At 47.2% G+C, this 18,819-nt stretch overlaps 1 protein-coding gene across 10 annotated transcripts in view; it reads left to right on the forward strand.

Moving 5' to 3' along the window:
- Positions 1-333: 333 nt before the first annotated feature.
- CCBE1 (collagen and calcium binding EGF domains 1) overlaps positions 334-18,819 on the forward strand; it is a 232,634-nt gene continuing 214,148 nt past the window's right edge. For 4 of the 10 annotated variants that reach the window (XR_010836854.1, XM_067014984.1, XM_067014987.1 and 1 more), the window contains exons 1-2: positions 337-815; positions 1,260-1,340. Coding sequence is in view for 9 of the 10 variants with exons in the window: in XM_067014984.1 (XP_066871085.1) it covers positions 685-815; positions 1,260-1,340 (212 nt within the window). In the remaining variant the exon portion in view is untranslated. Of the gene's footprint in view, positions 816-1,259; positions 1,341-18,819 lie in introns of all 10 variants that reach the window. The other 6 variants (XM_059040941.2, XM_067014988.1, XM_059040942.2 and 3 more) reach the window with 3 other exon arrangements.

An 18,819-nucleotide genomic window follows, 5' to 3' on the forward strand; every position in this document is an offset into this window, starting at 1 on the left:
CTCTAGAAATGGTGCAATTTCAGGTTTCAGAGAAGGCAGTTTGAGAGAGCCGCTGGAGCCTTCACCTCCTCCTTCCTCCCTTAGTCTGCTAAGGAGAACCGAGGTAGCGGGAAAGGACATTGTAGGCGCTCGAGGGGAGAAGCCAAACATTAGCCTGACCCGAGTCCTTGGAAAGCAACTGACAACAGGAAGGAAGCTTATTAACCCCTCTGCTCCCCCTCCCTTTTCCCGGGGTGAGAATCGGCTCCTCCTCCCGGGCGTGCGACCCCGGGGTAAAATGCAAGCGGCCGCCTGCTCTCCTCACCCTGCGCGCGGCGCCCGGCAGAGGAAGAAGCAGGCGGCGAAGGCGCCGCCCCAAGCTTCGTGGAGCGAGTTCGTCTCTTCGGCGTGAACCTCCCGAGCGAGACGGCCCGGACCCCGCGACCGTCGCGCCGACTGGGCACCGCAGGCGCCCCACTTCCCGGCCTCTCTTCGGAGCTGGAACTCTGCACCCCAGTCCCTCGCCTAATCCCCCTCAACGCTACGGCGCCACCAGCCCCGGTGCCTCGCGCAGGTGGCGCAAACGCCCCCGCCCTCGGGCGCCCCCTGCCGGGGAGAGGAAAGGCGGTGGCGGCGGGCGCGGAGGAGCCGGGCGCAGGGCGGGGAGAGAGCTCCGGCGCCGGGAAGAAGCCGGGAGCTTCCCTGATGGTGCCGCCGCCTCCGAGCCGGGGAGGAGCGGCGAGGGGGCAGCTGGGCAAGAGCCTGGGTCCGCTTCTGCTGCTCCTGGCGCTGGGACACACGTGGAGCTACCGAGAGGAGCCCGAGGACGGCGACAGGTAACCGCTGCCGGTCCCTGCTTGGTGCGCCCCGGTTCTTGGGGTGCAGGCGGTGCCCCTTCCCCCCACCCCCAACAGCGGTGAGCCTCACGCCCTCGCTCCCCCGGGCGCTCAACTGGTCTGGCCGACGTTAAACTCTGCTCCCGGGTGAGACCCTCCGCGCCCTTAGCCCTGGCTCCCCCATCTGTGAGTCGGGGCACCGAGATACCCGCGCGCCGCGTTCCTGCCGCCCTTCGGTGCCCCACTTCTTCACCTTTTCTTTCCCTTGGGCCTGGGTTCCCTGCATTGGACCCTCGCCGGGCCCACCCGTGACCCTGGAGTCCGCTCTGCGCCCGCGTTAGGGGAACCAGCGCCTGGTCGGCGCGCGGGACGCGGATACTGAACGCGCGCTGCCCTCCGCTCTCCGGCGGAGAACCAACGAAGTTCCTCCAACTATTTCCACAGAGAAATCTGCTCGGAAAACAAAATCGCCACGACCACCTACCCGTGTCTGAAGTCTTCGGGCGAGCTCACGACGTGCTTCAGGTAAGTCTCGGGGCAGCGCCGAGTCCGTCCGTGCGCGCCCGGGCTGTTTGGGGAGGCGGCGCCGCGCGGGAGGGGCTTGGAGATCCGCTCGGGGACCGGGGCCACGGTGGTGGGTGCTGGGTGAGTGCTCCTTGGTGCAAACGCTTTCTCTTCTTTTGCGTGTCGTTTCTGCGCCGGAGCAACGACGGGCAACTGGTGGCGGCACCTAGAGTTCGTGCTCTAAGAACCCGAGGGAGGTGGTTTACTGCTCTCTCGAATACTTGCGTGATGGTTGGAGAAAATGTTGAAAGTTCCGTAAAGAAAGCGGGTCGGATTGTGGGTGTAAACAGTGCGGCATAGCAAAGGTGAATGGTTGATTTTGCGTTTTGTTTTGAAAACCTAAAGGCATACAACCAGGCAATCCTTGGTCCTTCGCTATCTTTTGACCTTCTGCCAGGACAGAGTGGAACACTGTCACGGCGTCTGTGGGCAGGAGGACGGGGGAGGACTGCGGGCCGCGTCGATAGGGTTAAGTGAAGGCACAAAGCGTCGAGATCGTTGAGCCACAAGAAGAGGACCAGTCTTCCTGAAAATGCAGCTCACAGAGCCTGGGTGCTTGTTAAAGCTAAGCATGAATAGGGCTAGGGAATCCATAGTATGAAAAATGCTCCCAGGTGGTTCTGATTCTCAACAAGGTGAATTACTGTTCCCTGCTTGCAAGTTTCTGGAGGTGAGGGTTGATTTGTCACCATAGGCTTCTGTGCCAGTGCCCTCAACGGAAGGAGGCACCCACCATAAGCGCTTATGAGTTGCCTGCTTTTTTTTTTTCCGCGATATATGGGCCTCTCACTGTTGTGGCGTCTTCCGTTGCGGAGCACAGGCCCCGGACGCGCAGGCTCAGCGGCCATGGCTCACGGGCCCAGCTGCTCCGCGGCATGTGGGATCTTCCCCGACCGGGGCACAAACCCGCGGCCCCTGCATCGGCAGGCGGACTCTCAACCACTGCACCACCAGGAAAGCCCTAGTTGCCTGCTTTTTTAAGGTTCTGTGGGAGGTACAGGGATCACACACTCCACCAGACTCCATTTCTGTCTATGGGAGTCATGCAGGGTTTGGGGTGCCAGGCTAAATATTGGGTAGTACAAGATAACACAGCAATCCTCAAAAGTGAACTTGAAGGAGAAGGAAGTTGCACTAATCATGCGGTAGCAGATAAATCCTTTGAGCTGTTTAAAAAAAAAAAAAATGTGCTCAGAGGTTCAGGTGTAAGTGGTTACAGGGCTGGTCAGTTTTATGGGAACAAAGGCACTATAAGTTACATCACGTACCATGCTGCTTAAGTGAAGCAACAGTCAAGTCTTAGCCTTAGGGAAGGGCTCCTTCTCTGGGAAGTGGGTGGTGACACTGAACGAGACATGTGAGTTACTGGGGAAGAGGGTGTATGGTTCAGTTGGCAGGTGAAGACTTGGAGAGGTTAACTGGGTAAGCAAGGTGGCCCATCTGGAGCCCTGACCTGGTACCAGCCCTGTGTTTCAACCACACTATTTCTTAGGACACGTTTTTTCCTGTCACCGCAGCATAACACCTCTAATCTAACATGGAACGTATCCCTGAGATGGTCTGCTCATTTATTTGGTCCCCGAAGGTCAGACTGCAGTTACAGACAGTTACAGAATGCATGTCCGATTTTCAATAAACCATGGGTGCCTGATGAGTGTTCTAAGCTGATTTCATTCATTACGCTGTTACTATCATTTTAAACAGAATTTAAAAACAGTGTGGTGTTTCTCTGTACTAAGCCTCTGTAGGAGACATTAGCAGTATCTTGACATGTTTTCATTAATAGCTACTCAAAGAAACAGCTTATGAGAGCTACCAAAAAGGATAATGTATTTCTAGGAGAAAAGAGCTTAGAGGAATGGGAGGATGTTTTCAGCTGAAGAAAATGGTAATGGTCCCTGTGAATATTGTTTCTTTGGTTTTTCTTTAAGAATTCTATGTGTACTCTATTGGTTTTATACAATTACCATAGTTTAGTACCTTCCTAAAGACGGTCAGGTGGCAGTTGCTGGCCCCATTTTGAGCCCCAAGAATGGAGGAACGCTTGTGTGCTCTTCGGTTTGCGAATTCTAATTGTTCTGGCCCTGTAGACCCTACTCCCGGTGTGGTCTGGAAACTGGCACAGGCATCTTCTGGGAGCTTGTATTGCGTCAGGCCCCTGCCCAGAATTCCTGAATCAGAACTTGCATGTTAACAAGATATGCGTTAAGGCTTGAAGCGCTGCTATAGAAACCAGTGTCCTCACCCGAGTCATGGTGCAGACCTGTTTGGACAGATCCTCAGGAGCTCAGAGGCCCCTGCAGATGAGTTAGCCCTTCTACCACAGTAATGTGAAATCAGACCAAGAGCCAGCCTTCCAGGAAATCGGCCTCCCGGACTGTTGAATGACCCTTAATTAAAGTGAAAGTAACGTAGCAGAGCTACTACTGTTCTGGGAATGCTTTCTGACTGCTTAGAATCCCACTCTTAGCAGATGTCTCTGGTGAATGGCTTTTTGCAGAAGAGAATGCATACCAGAAGTTGCTCCTGAATTTAGAAGGTGGTCTTTTAACACTGGCTTTCGAAAACCCATTGACATGGAGGTATGGTAGATGTAACATCTGATTTGCCATTATTCCTACAAGTCATATGGAGACTGAGGTCATATGGAAAAGGGGTGGGGTCGGAATACTCTGTCCTGGACCCCAGCACGCTTGTACACTTCTGTTTTCCGTGGTTTTACGTAAGCAGCACCTTTCCACTTAAGCCTTATATTAAATGACAGTTGGAGGACTTACTATATATTCACCACTGTGCTGTGCACTTTATGTACATACAGCTGTAATCCTTAAAGCCACTCTGTAGCACGTGTGTTGCCTCAGTTTTTTTACAGAGAGAACCGAAGCTCAGAGTAAGTCCACTTGCCCAGGGTCCCAAAGTTAATACATGGGGGGAGTCGAGGTTCAGACCCAGGTTTGCCTGACTTCAAAGTCTGGGCCCTTTCATCACCCCGGTGGTGTCTACGGATGTGGCTGAACTTTCCAAATCTGGTGTCTCACTAAGGAAGAAAACTATACATTTGGAGGCTGTAAACTCGAAAGAAGCAGGTAACTCCAGCAGCCACTGTGACCGCAGCGGTTTTCGGAGTTACCATTGCTCTTGATCTGTCTCAAACAATTGAGCTTACATTACCATGTTATACACGGCGTTGGTTCCTACATGTATAGCTTTCCTTCCTTGTAGGATTTCATCGTAATCACAGGGTCTGTCTCTAGGGACTCTACCCCAGTGTGCATTGAGCCACATCCCCAAAGCTGATGAAACACTGAGCAAATGCCTTTGGCAGCTTAAGCTTAGAGGACATGTTTGCTCAGTGCTACACTCTGACGTGGAGCGTATTCTTTTACCAGTAGTTAAGATTTCAGAGTGTGTGATTTATCTAGACTCTAAATTTATCCTAGCCAAAGCAAGCCCATAAAGTTATAATGGTATTTACCCCTCTTGTGGCTATTAAAGTTCTTGCTACAAGTTAACTTTTTTCCTCCTTTCCCGGAGGACGTAGTTTTTGAACAAAAGGTTTGTGTTTACCTTTTCTTTATGGGGGTCTCATATCAAGAAAATGATAGTCTTTTTAAAAATAAGAAAATGAGTGTAGGAAACATCAAGAAATCAACTTGTATTCAGTGAGCCTGTGTCCAATAACCATGCTAATTAACTCTTTGGATCCATTAATCAATTAAGGACTTGAGCATCTATTATGAGCTTAACATAGTCCTAGAAAGTGCTTGAGCGTGGTCCCTGGTCACGTTTTACAGACTTGATTTTTAGACCGAGGCCTCTACGACTGTAACCAGTATACAATGTACACGATTGAGTTCAAACTTGTGTAGTTTATACTATGTGATGGGGGAAGAGGTTAGAAGCAGCTAGGAATGGCTTTGTGGGCAAGAGAAGACTTGATTGTCCTTCAGCGTGGTTCTTTAACAGAATGTTCGGTGTTTGTTGCATTAGCTATGATCTTCAGCTTTGTGGTTCACAGACGTACAAGTAGAGGCCCTCAGCTGTATTTGTCCTATCAGTGCTGTCTAACGAGGGGCATGTGCCCATGGGAAATGACATGGGGATGTAAAAACTCCCGCTTAGGATTTGGCAACACTGTTGCATTATCTCAATTAAAATGTGGAAGTTAACACATTTCTGCAAATGTGTTTACTTGGAAATTGGAGAGCAAGAAGGTCGCTTAATTAGAGCAGCACCACCAGAGGGAGAGCCCCGGACTTTAGCTGAGTCTCCATTGGAGGAAGGGCTGGAGAATGTGCTCTCTGGCAGGTCCCTGAGTTCCCTACACAGGGCTTTGATGTCAAAACATGCATAGTAGAAACTCTCTTCCCCACTTTGAATTCCAGCTCTACTGCTTCTGTGACCTTGAACATTTCTCAATCTGTGTGCTCTAGTGTTCTTTGTTACGTAAATGAGGATCACGTTAGTACTGCAGTTATAGGGTTACAGTGAAGGTGAAATGAGTTGATATACATAGGAAGTGCTCAATGAATGCTGCTTCTCAGGCTTGCTGCTGCGTCTCCCCAAGTCTGGCGTGGTGAGTGCACAAGCCGTAGACATCTGAGTTTTGAGCTTCACAGTAGACATTTTTGAAAGAGCAAATTCAGACCCTAGCCAGAAACCCTGAGGGTGTTTATAGCAGTCACACATCAGCTGTTTTTAGTTGCCTCTCCAAATGTAGGCTGGCCCGGAAATCTAGTGCCTTAGGAAAATGATCAATACAAAAAGGATCTTTTGCTTCCTGCCTCCTACCTGACTACACGATGTCCTCTATTCACGTAACAATAAAAGCAGGCAGAAGGCATAGTTACTCCATTTTAGAGGCTTAGAGATTTGCCCCTTGTCCAGGGTCATGAAGGGTCCTATTGGCAGAGACAAGAGTAGCGATTAGGTCCTCAGCCCAGTTCTGGATCCTCCCTTCTCCCTCCCTGTTCTGTGGCCAGCATAGCTTCGAACCCGCTCTGAGGGCAGCTCTGAATCACTGTTGGCTTATTCAGGGCTTGTGGGCCCCCTTTAAGAAAGCATTTGTATCTTCATGACTACTGTCCGTATTCTGACCATAAAGGAGGGAAGTAGTCCAAATGTTGTGAAGAACAGAGCAGGGGGACGGATGGGGGTGGTGGCTTCATGCAAAACTGCCTGAATCACAGATAAGTTGGAGGCAGCCTCATGTTTCCCTGTTAGACCCTCTCTCCCACTGGAAGGTTAGCTTGCTGAGCGCCTGGTTCCTCTGTCCTTTCATCCATGACTGTAGCCTCAGAGGCTAGATACACATTGTCACGTACACAGGACTCGGTGGATGAATGTTAATGTTACAAGTAAACAAGGAGATTTGACCGAAATCTTTTAGGTCTTCCAGAACTTCTGTTGCTCTCCGAGTATGCCTGCTTTTTTTAGCTGAGTTTCTTTCTGTTAGAAACCAGATTACTTGCACCTCTGAGCTGTTGCCGTTGTTTGCATTAGTTCCCACCTTGACCTGTTAAACTTTAATTGCTAATGTGTTACAGGTGCCGATTCTGGCAGTTACATAGCTCATTCGATGGACTTGTTACTTTAAATCATACCTGAAGAGGATGTGGGCAGTCCCGCCCAGTGTGTTGATTGCCCTGTGGACACTGGCTTTGAAGTGGTGGTGGATGCAGTTTTAAAGGGGATCTCGCTCCCTACCCACACCCTCTTCTTTAGCTTGAGCAGGTGTCAGGAGAGAGGGGAGGTGGAGGATGTCGGCCCAGGCAATGTTCTCTCACTTTTCACTCATTCTCTAGGGAACAAGACAAAAGGGTGGGAAACAACTAACAATTGAACTGCCCATAATAAGACCATGCTTTCACTGGTGTCCTTTGAGACCAGGTCCAGGTGCTACTCATTGTCCCCAGAGTTGGCGATGCCTGACTTGCTACATTCACTTCCCTTTGTCTTTTCTAAGTGAAGCTGTGGGGTGGATGCACCTGGAAAAAGCAAATACTCCTTTTTCTAGAATACCCTGTTTTCTCAGATGGTAGTTCGCATTCCAATTGGTAGTTTAAGTTCAGTGGTTCAGGTTCTGCAAACTTACTACCTTCCTGTGCAGTGGGACCCTCGCTGCCTGTGTGCGTTAGAGGGTCTGCCTGATTCGGGGCCTTGCTGACTATTCAGAGAATGAAGGTCTCCATTCTGTCTCAGCTTATTGCTTTTTATTTAGGGGGTGAAAAGGTAGTCAGCTGTAACATCAGCTTCTTTTCTTCTAAGCCAGGTTCTTTTCCATAAAAGCCATTTACCACTTTCAGAGTTTTACCAGCGATTGCGTTCCTTATTCAGAGCCTGCTGTGTGCCGAGCACCTTCTAGGTACCCAGAATACATATGTGAATAAGTCGGGAAAAACCCCCAAACCTCTGCCCTCATGGAATGCATGGATTTTAATTCAATTTATTTTTCAGTAAAGAAATTTCGAGCCAAGGATGTCCTTGGGGACGTTTGTTAGACGATTATCTTCGGCACACATCCGATGTCACATTTGGGGGAACTAGGAGCTTAATTTCCCGTGGCCCAGCTGTATCCTTTCAGCAGAAGAAACCCTACGGCTCCAGGCAGGGACACGAGAACCCGGGGACGGTGGTAACTCATGTGTTTTTCTTCTCCTAGCAGCAAGGGAACTAACACGTGCCACAAGTCCCTTGCTTCTAAGAATTATTGGAATGTGAAAGCATTCCAAAGAGAAGGCCAGTTCTCTGGCTGTGTGTCCTGTGAGACAGCATGAGAACGGGCCAACTAGGAACAGATGCCTCGTGTGGACCCGGCTCACCTGAGCCTAGGTTGCCGCACGTTTGCCGACAGTAACTTTAAGCAGAGCGTGAAGAGGAGGCGTGCCCCTCCTATATTCCTCGACTCTAATAACCCATTACAGGTCTGTGTTCATCAATGCATCTGAACTTTACGGACAACTTGTTTACATCCTGAAGTACCTGTATAGGGGGCGGAGTGGTGTTACCTCTACATGTTGAATCCCAATCAAGCAAAGTACATCTTTCTAGCTTCAAGGTATGATTCATGTGAGTCAAAACTAGGTGTGAGAGCTTGGAAGAACAACTATATTGCCTCCTTGTTCGGTGTGTTAGGACGTGAACTAGGTCATCTTTCCATGCCCTTCGTGACTTCAGAAACTTGGACCACGTCCCTTCTAGCCTTATCCATTCGCAACCTTTCCACCCCTTGGCCACTGCTCTGGGGTGTTCTCTGATATTTGCCCGTGCTGGTGTGAGGCCCCCATCTTTAGTCCTCTGGGAACAATAGGAGCAGCTGTCAGTGGCTGCTGGTACAGAGAACTGGTGGGAGGCTGGGAGGGCCCTCTGCACTGGGATCTGGCTCAGAAAGTTTGGTATAAAGCAGGGATTGGCCAAGAAGGGCAGGTGGCGTGTCTTTATACAACCCATGATCTAAGAATGCTTTTTACCTTGTTTAAAGGGTTAAACTGTGCAACAGACCTTACTTGGCCCCCAAACCTCAGATATTTCCTGTCTGGCCCTCTTCAGGGAAAGTTTGCCAACTTCTAAAGTGCTGTCTTAATACAAAGACTGGGAGTGGAGTTCTCCATCCATATGTGACCTCATGCACAGGTCTGAGTCCTCAAGGGGGCAACCTTGAGGACATTTAAGCCGCTTCCTCTTTGAGGCCTTTGCCTTTGTACTGCCTTATTGTATCTGGGTCTCTGGCCTGAGCATCTTTTCATTGTGACTTGATTTCCTGATCTCAAGGAATCAACCATAGTTACTGTTGAGCTGGAACTTTCTTTCCAGTCATCTTCCCTTAAGTGATTCTCTAAGTGAATGTAACTTGTCGGGATGTTTTCAAGAAGCTGATTTTACTGCAACTGGTTAAGTGCTGACTTCTGCTTGTCTATGTGTTCCCAGACTGGCCTTCCTTGCCAGTTGAGTAAGCCTTGGATTGCCTTGGCTAGTTGCCCACCATCCTTAATTCTATATGTCCTTAATTCCCAACTTGTGTAGCAATGATCACGTGCTTTGACTCAAAGCCAACTCTCCATAAACTTGTTAGTTTTGAATTTCTACAGCGGAAGGCCTCACATTCAAAGGTCAAATGAGAAGTATATATTTTATTTGAGGAACACATCTAGAGAAAGCTCTTCTCAATGAAGAGTGTCCTAAGTCAGTGTTGCAACATTTCACTTTTCCTTTTACGGCTAAAAAGTATCATAGGTTGGCTTAGTTGCACTGTGCAAGGCATCAGTAATTAAACTTTTGAACTTAAACTCTGAACTGCCTTGTTAACAGTGCCAGCTCTTTGATTCCATGAAGATCACGGAGACGCCTAGAGTGATGCCGTTTGACACTGAGGGTGGGGAAAAAGTCGTGGAGAAGGAAAGAACTACCGAAATACTCTGAGGAGAGGCAGAGTCTAATGGTATTTTGGAGAAGGGAAAGGAGGAAAATGTTGGAAGGCACCACTTGACATATTAGGCAGACAAAGAAATGCCCCGGGTTACAGCAAAGAAGAACATTATAGGTATAAACACTTGATAAGGAGTAGAGGGTATCCTATGGAGATGAAGTCGGGTGAGAAGAAGATGTGGATATTAAAGTCCTGTAGGAGCCTCTGACCTTGGTAACAGCCATTTTAACGGACTCGGCTGAACGGAGGTCAAATGAAAGGCAAACTAAGCTTATAAAGGTCGACAGATGGACAAATGCAACTTTTGTAATGTCCTGTGTGTGTTCAGCGTTATTCCCTCAGAGGTGGGAGGCCGTCTAAAAGCCAGTGCAGAGACCAGGCTGTGACTTCCCCTCCAGCTCTCCCCTCTCTTTGCTTCCACTTGGCATTGCTCTTGGTAACGTGTCCATGTGTCACTCTGGAATTTTCCTATAGTGAAACGACTCACGGCTTTTGTGGTGAAAAATTACAGGTCAGAGTGGAGGCTGGCTTCCTGGGAGCCCAGCAAGGCCACAAGACTGTTCATTGGAGGCGAGGTCATCGCCCAAAAGATGTCCTGGAATTTAGTTCTGGCAGATTCTGAAAGGGTAGAGGAACCTAGAATGTAACATCAGTGGGGTTTCATCTCTGAGAAAGTTTGGCTGAAGGATTTTAATTCTGTAAAAAATCGACTTTAATGTTATGTCGGTTTTCTGGAAATTAACTCCTGCCCATCGGCTGGGAGGGCATAGGGAAAGATAAGTGTGAGGCTCTGCATAAAATCTACTTGGAGGTCACTTAACCAGGCTGCATTTTCTACCTGGAACACAGGGGAGAGGAGGGGAGAGAAAAGGGGGGTGGGTCTGGGGGAACTTTGAACGCAAAAGCAGAGATCACAGAGAAACGCAAGCTTGTGTGCTTTCCTCTGGCGGCCCTGTGTGTGAAGCCTCACTGTCAGGAACTAGCTTGTTGTCCTGTGAATTCTCTCAAGTCCCAGAGCAGGTGTGTGGCGGAGCCAGACAGTCTGCCACCAGAGCCTGTTGTTAACCCCTAGGCTCCTCTGAAAAGGCTGACAACTGTGGTTACCTTGCTTTCTGTCAACCATAAATTAAAGAGACATTTAGACGAGAGAAGGAGGATGATAGAAATAAGGATGTCAGTCCTGCTGGTAAAAAAAAAAAAAAAAAAAGACAACAAAAAACATAAGTCGGACAAATTATCAAAAGCAGACACATGAACCAACCACCCATCCTGCCCCATGTTAGTTTGCCAGGAACGCCTCGGCAAACTACCATAGACTGGGAAGCTTAAACAAGAGACTTCCTTGCAGTCTTGGAGGCTAGAGGTCTGGGACCAGTGTGGTGGCAGGGTTGATCCCTTCTGAGGCTGCTCGACTTGCAGGTGGCCGTCTTCTCTGTCTTCACAAGGTCTTCCTTCTGTACTTGCCCGTGTCCTACTCTCTTTCTCTTACAAGGATACCGCTTCGTAGGGCATTAGAGCCTATTCTCATAACTCATTTTAACTCTGGCCTATTTAAAGCTTTGATCTCGAAATAATCACATTCTCTGGTACTGGTTTTAGGACTTCAATGTATAAGTTTTGGGAGGACACAATTCAGCCCATCGTATCCCCCCACCAAAAAAGCCCAGCACACGCTGGGGCCATGTGATGAAGGGGACGGTTTTCCTACGCACTGATTTCCATGGGCACTCACTGTCCACGTGGCGATCCTGAGTTATCCAATGAAATTAAAGTACCGTTAATACCAGTGAAGAAGAAAAACATTAAACCATAATGTTGTTTGTAATGATCCCTCCTGTGGTACCTCCTTCTCTAGCTAAATGATGACGGCTGTGATCTCTTTTAACTCCCTACATCAAGACATCACTGTAAGTGTTGTAAATGCTGAGGCCCCCCACCCCAGACCTACTGAATTAGAATCTGCATTTTAACAAGGGTCCCTAGGTGTTTCCTACGCACTTTAAACTGAGAAGCGTTGTCCTGATCATCACTGTACCGTTCCGGGACTCCTTCCCCACACATGGCTCTTCTTTGCTTCCTGCTTGCAAAGCACTGCCTATGGCTTTACAGCCTAGACTGTGCTTGGAATCACCTGCTGAGCTTTAAAAAAAAAAAAAAAAAAAAATTCATTGTCCAGATGGTACCCTAGACCAGTTTCATCAAACTCTGGAGGTGGGTGCCAGACACTGGAAATTTTTGAAGCTCCTTGCACGATTCTATTGTGCAGCCGAGGTTGAAAACCCCGGAGCAGAGAGCGAAAGGGGATGAGCCACCTGATTCTTTGCCGACGGAGAAATGGTCCCTGTTTCTTCCTTCTACGGCCGTTAGGCCTGGGTCGCCTCATGTCTTGTGCAGTTACTGCAGGACCATATGCCCCTCGGCAGGGAAATTTACAGCTAAAGCTTTGCGTTGGTGCCTGGTGTCTCCTCCTTCTTCTGTCGGGTCCTACTTTTTCCCTCCTGGCATCACCTTTCTCTTCTGAGTTGGATGGTTCGAGCGCAGTCAGGAGAGCGATGAAGTGGGCCGAGGTGGATCAAGGAAGGTGGTCCGTTCCTCCTGAGCGTTGTGTTTCTTAAGCTGATCCGTCCTAAACCCCCTGGTGCAAATTCCATCACTTTTCACTTCCTATTGCAGCCTCTCAGCTTGGTGTCTGGAGCTACTTCGTGACCTTTGTTGCATTTTTTTTTTTTTTTTTTTTTTTTTTTGTGGTACGCGGGCCTCTCACTGTTGTGGCCTCTCCCGTTGCGGGGCACAGGCTCCGGATGCGCAGGCCCAGCGGCCATGGCTCACGGGCCCAGCCGCTCCGCGGCACGTGGGATCTTCCCGGACCGGGGCACGAACCCGTATCCCCTGCATCGGCAGGCGGATTCTCAACCACTGCGCCACCAGGGAAGCCCTGTTGCATTTTTAAAAAAATGTTGCTGCACTGCATGAACTGTCTCCCAAGATATAAACATGGCTCAGCATATTATACATGAAAGCTGTTCAGTGTCAAGCTGTGTCTTTCTTTCCTTGCAAGCATCAAACACAACACCCTATTTTTTCCACTTAGTGTGATAGGAGAGCTGTGTGCTGGCAGAGATTCTCTTCCCATTCCGTTTTTGTGTTCCTCTTCAACTCCTCAGGCCTCCCCTCTGATAACTGAAGAACTTCTCAACCCCCAGCAGACACAAGGCTTTTTCTAGGTTTGCGTTAACTTTGTGCGAAACGAAACAATGTGCTCTGTGGTTAGACTGCATACTTATCACCTAAGCCCTGTATATACCATATGGCCATAAACCAGGCAGTCCCCAAGTAGGTCCGTATGGAATGCATCGTTACATACGTGTACAGTAAGTCCCCTACATATGAACGAGTTCCCTTCCGATAGCACCTAAGACCAGTTTGTAAGTCCAACAAAGTTAGCCTAGGTACTCTACTAACACAATCGGCTGTATAGTACCGTACTGTAGTAGGTTTATAATACTTCTCACACAAATAATATATAAAAAACAAACAAAAGGGCTTCCCTGGTGGCGCAGTGGTTGAGAGTCCGCCTGCCGATGCAGGGGACGCGGGTTCGTGCCCCGGTCTGGGAGGATCCCACGTGCCGCGGAGCGGCTGGGCCCGTGAGCCATGGCCGCTGAGCCTGAGCGTCCGGAGCCTGTGCTCCGCAATGGGAGAGGCCACAACAGTGAGGCCCGCATACCACACACACACACAAAAAAAAAACAAACAAAAAATATGTATATATATTTTTAATAGGAATAGAAAGAATTTTATTTGAGCCTGAGGACTATAGCCCAAGAGACACAGATTTAAGAAGTATTTAAACTGTGTTCCACCTGACTGCAAAATGGGGGAGGCTTATATAAGCACAAATCACAAACTTACAGTTAGTCACCTGAGTCATCTATCAAGAATCATAATTGGAGCTGGCAAGAAGTCAGCATGCTTGTCAAGTAAGGATTGGTTGGGGTCTGAAGTGGTTACACAGGTATAAGGGGGGAGACCTTGAGACCCAGGCAGCTGCTAGCAGATACTGTTTAAGAACGACTGATGGTATCCTTGAGTCTGATATAGCTCAGAGAATTCAAGTTCTCAGTGATACTGGAACATGTCTGAAAGCACATCCACGATGGCCACCCGGCTCCATTTTGAATGCCTTAACCACAGTTATTCCGTTTTGATTTTTAAATGGTTAAATAAGATTTTAGTGGTTAAATCAGATGTACAATGCACGTTTGACAGGCCAGAGGACAGGCTGTTGTAGTTCGTGTAGAAGTCAAGCCAGACCATGTGTAAGCCAGAATGACTTCCCATACCTGTGACAGTTTCTTCCATCACTGGGTAAGATGGGAAGCCATCGGAGGTTAGGAAGTAAGGGAGTGGCAGGATCTAATTTAACCTTAAAATAATAGTCTCCCCAGCTACCGAGCAGAGACTCGCTTGTGGGCCTTTCTCAGCTGTGGAAAAGAGGCTTCATTTTGAGGAGCTGCACAGGAAACCAAGTATCTGAAGAAATATGTCAGTCATCGTTTCCAGGGCACAAACACGCCTGGGTAAAAGTAATCAGTTAAGTAGCATTTATTTTGAGAGTTGATAGTAAAGAATTATTGAAGAAGCAACAGTAGTTGCATTTTCAGACTGGTTTTGTGAATGATGTAGCAAAACGTTTTGTGAAAACCGAAGAAGCACTTGATACCATTCTCCTTGGATATACATGTATTTCAAGCTCAGAGACATTATATATAGTTTTGACAAATTCATTCTCCTGAAGCTGTCAAAAAATTAGGTCTTATTTTAGTTCTCCCTAAAAGTACTAAAATTGGCAGGAATAAGTACTACCTTTAGAATATACAGGTTAACATATATCCTTATTCCTTTGGGATCTTTTGGACCCATTTTAGAAGCCCTGGTTCTTCATCTTTCTCAAGGGCAGAACTACCCAGTTTTTAAAAATATGCTGTATTAGGAAAAAAATACCAAGAGCAAACATTTTGCTATTCTTGATGTAAGAGACACCAGCGGAGGGTATCTTCTCGCTTAGAGTCAGACAGCTCAAGTGTTCAAATATTCATCGGCAAACACTTTCTCTTAATTTTCTCCACACTTAAGAACATGGTCCACATGGATAGCCATATGAAGATTAATAATCTCATACTATGTAGTGTGAACTACTACACAAGGACTAAAACCTTTTTCATCTTACAGTACCTTGAAAAGTATAGTACAACAGCTGGCATCCAGGGGCTGGCATCGAGTGAACAGGCAAGAAGAGTTGCTGACTGGAGGAGGTGAGATGGTAGAGCTGAAGGGTCATCAGCACTAGGAGATGGAGGGCAAGCTGCAATTTCACACCTGACGATGATGGCACAGGTTCTGGTTCCTTGCTGCATTCAGTTCTATCTACCCTCTTAAAAAAATGATCCAGTGATGTCTGGGTAGTAGCTTGCTTTTTTTGTCATCATAGATGACATCCTGGGTTTGAAGTAAAGATACTGTATTACTGTACTCTATATAGTGCTGTACAGTAAAGTACTCAAGCACAGCCACTTGTAGAGGCTGCACACAAGCGACAATGTATGCCAGACGCGTGAACTAACACGACTGGACAGGGGAATGCGTGAAAGTTTGCAACTTGTATGTAGGGGACTTACTGTAATTGCCATTCTAATCAAAAAGAAAGATGCAGTCATGCTGATTAAATCATAGAAATAGAAGTTATTATAAATTAAGGAAATAAAATTGCATTTCCTGGGTAGATGTGCTTCGGAGGTTCTTAATGACGGATTTCTTTGAATTGGAGGCTGGCAAGACGTGAAGTGGTTCCTAAGTGACCTGGGTTCTTAAACTTCCAGAGTCTGTGACAGCATGATGAGTGTGGCACTCTATTAGAAAGGATATAATAGGAACGGGTGTTTAAAACCTTAGGCGAAGATGTGAAAGGATGCTGACAATTGACTAGGCATGTCTGCCACCCCAACTATCTTCGAGTCCTTTCCCAGAGACCCCTAGTGTTTGGGAAACACGCTTCCAGGTCATGGCTCACATGAAAACGATCATCTGTGGAGGGCACCTTGAGGTCAATGACAAAGGATGCTTAAGGCTGGAGGCTCTGGTCCAGGAGGCTTTGGGAGTTCAACTGCCACTCTGGTGTGCCAGAGCAGGAGAGGTTGAGGTCTTGGCACACCTGGAGCCGTTTCTGGGCAGTCACTGCTGCTGGGGTCGGGGGGGGGGTGTGTGTGCACCCATGGGGATGCTCCAGTGTAGACAACCCCCTTGCAGCGTTTGGCCATCAAGCTGTTTATTCAAGCTGTACCTCCAAATTTTGCCTCTCCAGTGACTCCTTTCTTGGCTGTTATTAAAAAACACAATTTCTCCTGTCTATCCTTTAAAATATGACTTGCATCATCTTTAGGCTGTTTGTTCATCCCTTAGCTTATACACAGCTTGACTCTGGATTGTCCTGGCACATTTGTTATGTGCTCATATGGGTACCTTTGATGTGATGGAAGCCTTAATTTGGGGAAGCCCACGGTGCTGCAGGGACCATATTTAACTCCTTTTGCCCTGAAGAGGTGAAGGTTTCATCCATACTTCTTAGGACTCTGCAACTGAGAGGCTTGGCTCCCAAAGGAAATTGCCATCATGAAGATGAGGGGAAAACACCTTCTTAGAGAAGTGTGTAAAGGAAGAATCATGCTTTCTAGTTACTACAAAAGAGCGCAAGAAAGAGGTAATTGTCTCTTTTTAAAACTTTATCTTTTTGTATATGATAGCAATACTTGCTCGTTACGTGTTTTACATCATGAATGACTGGGAACTGGAGATCCTCCACAATCTTGCTCCTCCAGGATAATGACACCCGAGGGACTGGAGTGTATTTTCCCGATCTTTTCTGTGCCTTTACTAACGGACATACTCGTAGTTATTACTTGAGGACATAATGTAGTTATTACTTACAGAAACAGGTTTGTTCTGTGGTCGCTCTTTTCACGTAACGATAGGTAAAGAACACTTACCGTTACGTGGAATGCTAATGCATTTTTACCACATAGTATTTTTTTATAGCATGGTATTTTTATTGTATGGATGCATCCTAATTCATCTCTTCACTGGAGAGCTTCTGATTAAGCAGTTAGCAGATGCTGAGGATTTTGGTGGGTTCAGGCTTTACATTTAAGATGCAAATTTCAAATATATCAGGTTTTACCTAAACGAATCGGGAGAGAAGAATCTAGAGTCACCGGATAGCATTTTGGCCTGGAAGCTGCAGGACGTGGCCTTTAGTGTAGAGCTCTGCTGCTGCTGCCCTCCTAGGATTCCTGTAACGCTCTGGCTGTGGTCCTGGGTGTGGGATGGTGGCGCTTTGATCGGGTTCCTTCCAGCCCTGGTGGTCTGTGACTGAGCACTCCCTTCCTCACGCAGAGCTGAGCCAAAGGAAGCGGGCTTCGTTTATAGCCCAGGGGATTTGCCTGACCTGAAGATACTGTAGGACAGTCTGGATACTTATCTCTAATCAGCCTGAAAAGCAAGATAGCTCTTTGTGAGCTGTCATCTCTTAAATGCCTTTGGTAGTTTTTCTTACCCCAGTTACTTAAAGAGAAGACAAGTCTTTTTACTCTCCAGGTATATACTGTTGAAAGTGAGGTCCTCTTTGCTGCAAGCGCGTGCCGGTTGAGCACAGGGGTCCATCTTTCTCTACACAAGTGTTCCGCTCTCTCCGCACTCCCCCCACCCCCGTTTGCTTTTCCTTCTGCTTTCCAGGTGTGCTGCCCCACAGAATAAGGAGGGTGAAGTATCAATTTCCTCTCTTAAGGCAGAGCCTTACTCCCATGGTAGACCCTCCCCCTTTCTAGAAAGGAGAAATGGTTTAACTTGGGGAGACATGGTAATAAAAATGGGAAGGAAAGGTGACCTCAGGTGAGGAGGCTTTCTCGTAAAATCTCCTTCACATCTTTTATCCTAATGCACTGGGCTTAATATTTGTCTTAAAGTTACATAAAAATTTTATTACAAACGTGTTTCAACACATGTATATCCTTTTGAGTTTATTTTTCCAAGGGTCCTTGTAAAGACTTCATGTGCTGATTGGCCTGCTGCAGCCGAGTTGCCAGTATGAAGCTGCTGCCCTCGTTCTGGCTCCATATTTGGCTCTGTCTGGCCAAGGGGAATAGAGAGACGATGAAACAAGGCCATTAGCTACATAATTTAGATTAAGGGCTTTTTTGGGTGTGTTTGTTTCAGCCAGATTTACCCACATGAAAGGATGAGGCTTCTCTCGAATTACACAGATAATTATCAGAGTTTTATTACCCTTCTCCATGCTTAGGTGGTCCTGGTTTTTAACGAAATGGTATCACACTTGAATTTTGAACTAAATCAACAGGCTCCTCATTAATTTGAAGCGTGATTTTTTTTTTTCCCTGCTCGCTTTCTCATTTGCACCCTATCTTGCCTTGTCCACATCCTTCTTTTTTTTTTTTTAACATTTTTATTGGAGTATAATTGCTTTACAATGGTGTGTTAGTTTCTGCTTTATAACAAAGTGAATCAGCTGTACATATACATTTATCCCCATATCTCTTCCCTCTTAACGTCTCCCTCCCTCCCACCCTCCCTATCCCACCCCTCTAGGTGGTCACAAAGCACCGAGCTGATCTCCCTGTGCTATGTGACTGCTTCCCACTAGGTATCCATTTTACGTTTGGTAGTGTATATATGTCCATACATATACCACCACTCTCTCACTTTGTCCACATCCTTTTGAAAGAGTTTTCGTTAGGGTGGGGTTGTAATTTGGATGGAAATAAATCTCGATGGCAACCTTTGCTTTTCAGTGTACTTTACTTGTATCGTAATCATAAAGAAAATGTGCAAACTTACCTGTTTTGGAAGATGAGGAAAAGCTGACAGTATTTTCCTTCGATGTATTTAATTATGAAAACTTCAAATAAGTCTACAAGAAAATTTCCATGTGCTCATCAGTAATTA

This window comes from Kogia breviceps, chromosome 15, assembly GCF_026419965.1.
Source record: "Kogia breviceps isolate mKogBre1 chromosome 15, mKogBre1 haplotype 1, whole genome shotgun sequence".
Classification (NCBI taxonomy): domain Eukaryota; kingdom Metazoa; phylum Chordata; class Mammalia; order Artiodactyla; family Physeteridae; genus Kogia; species Kogia breviceps.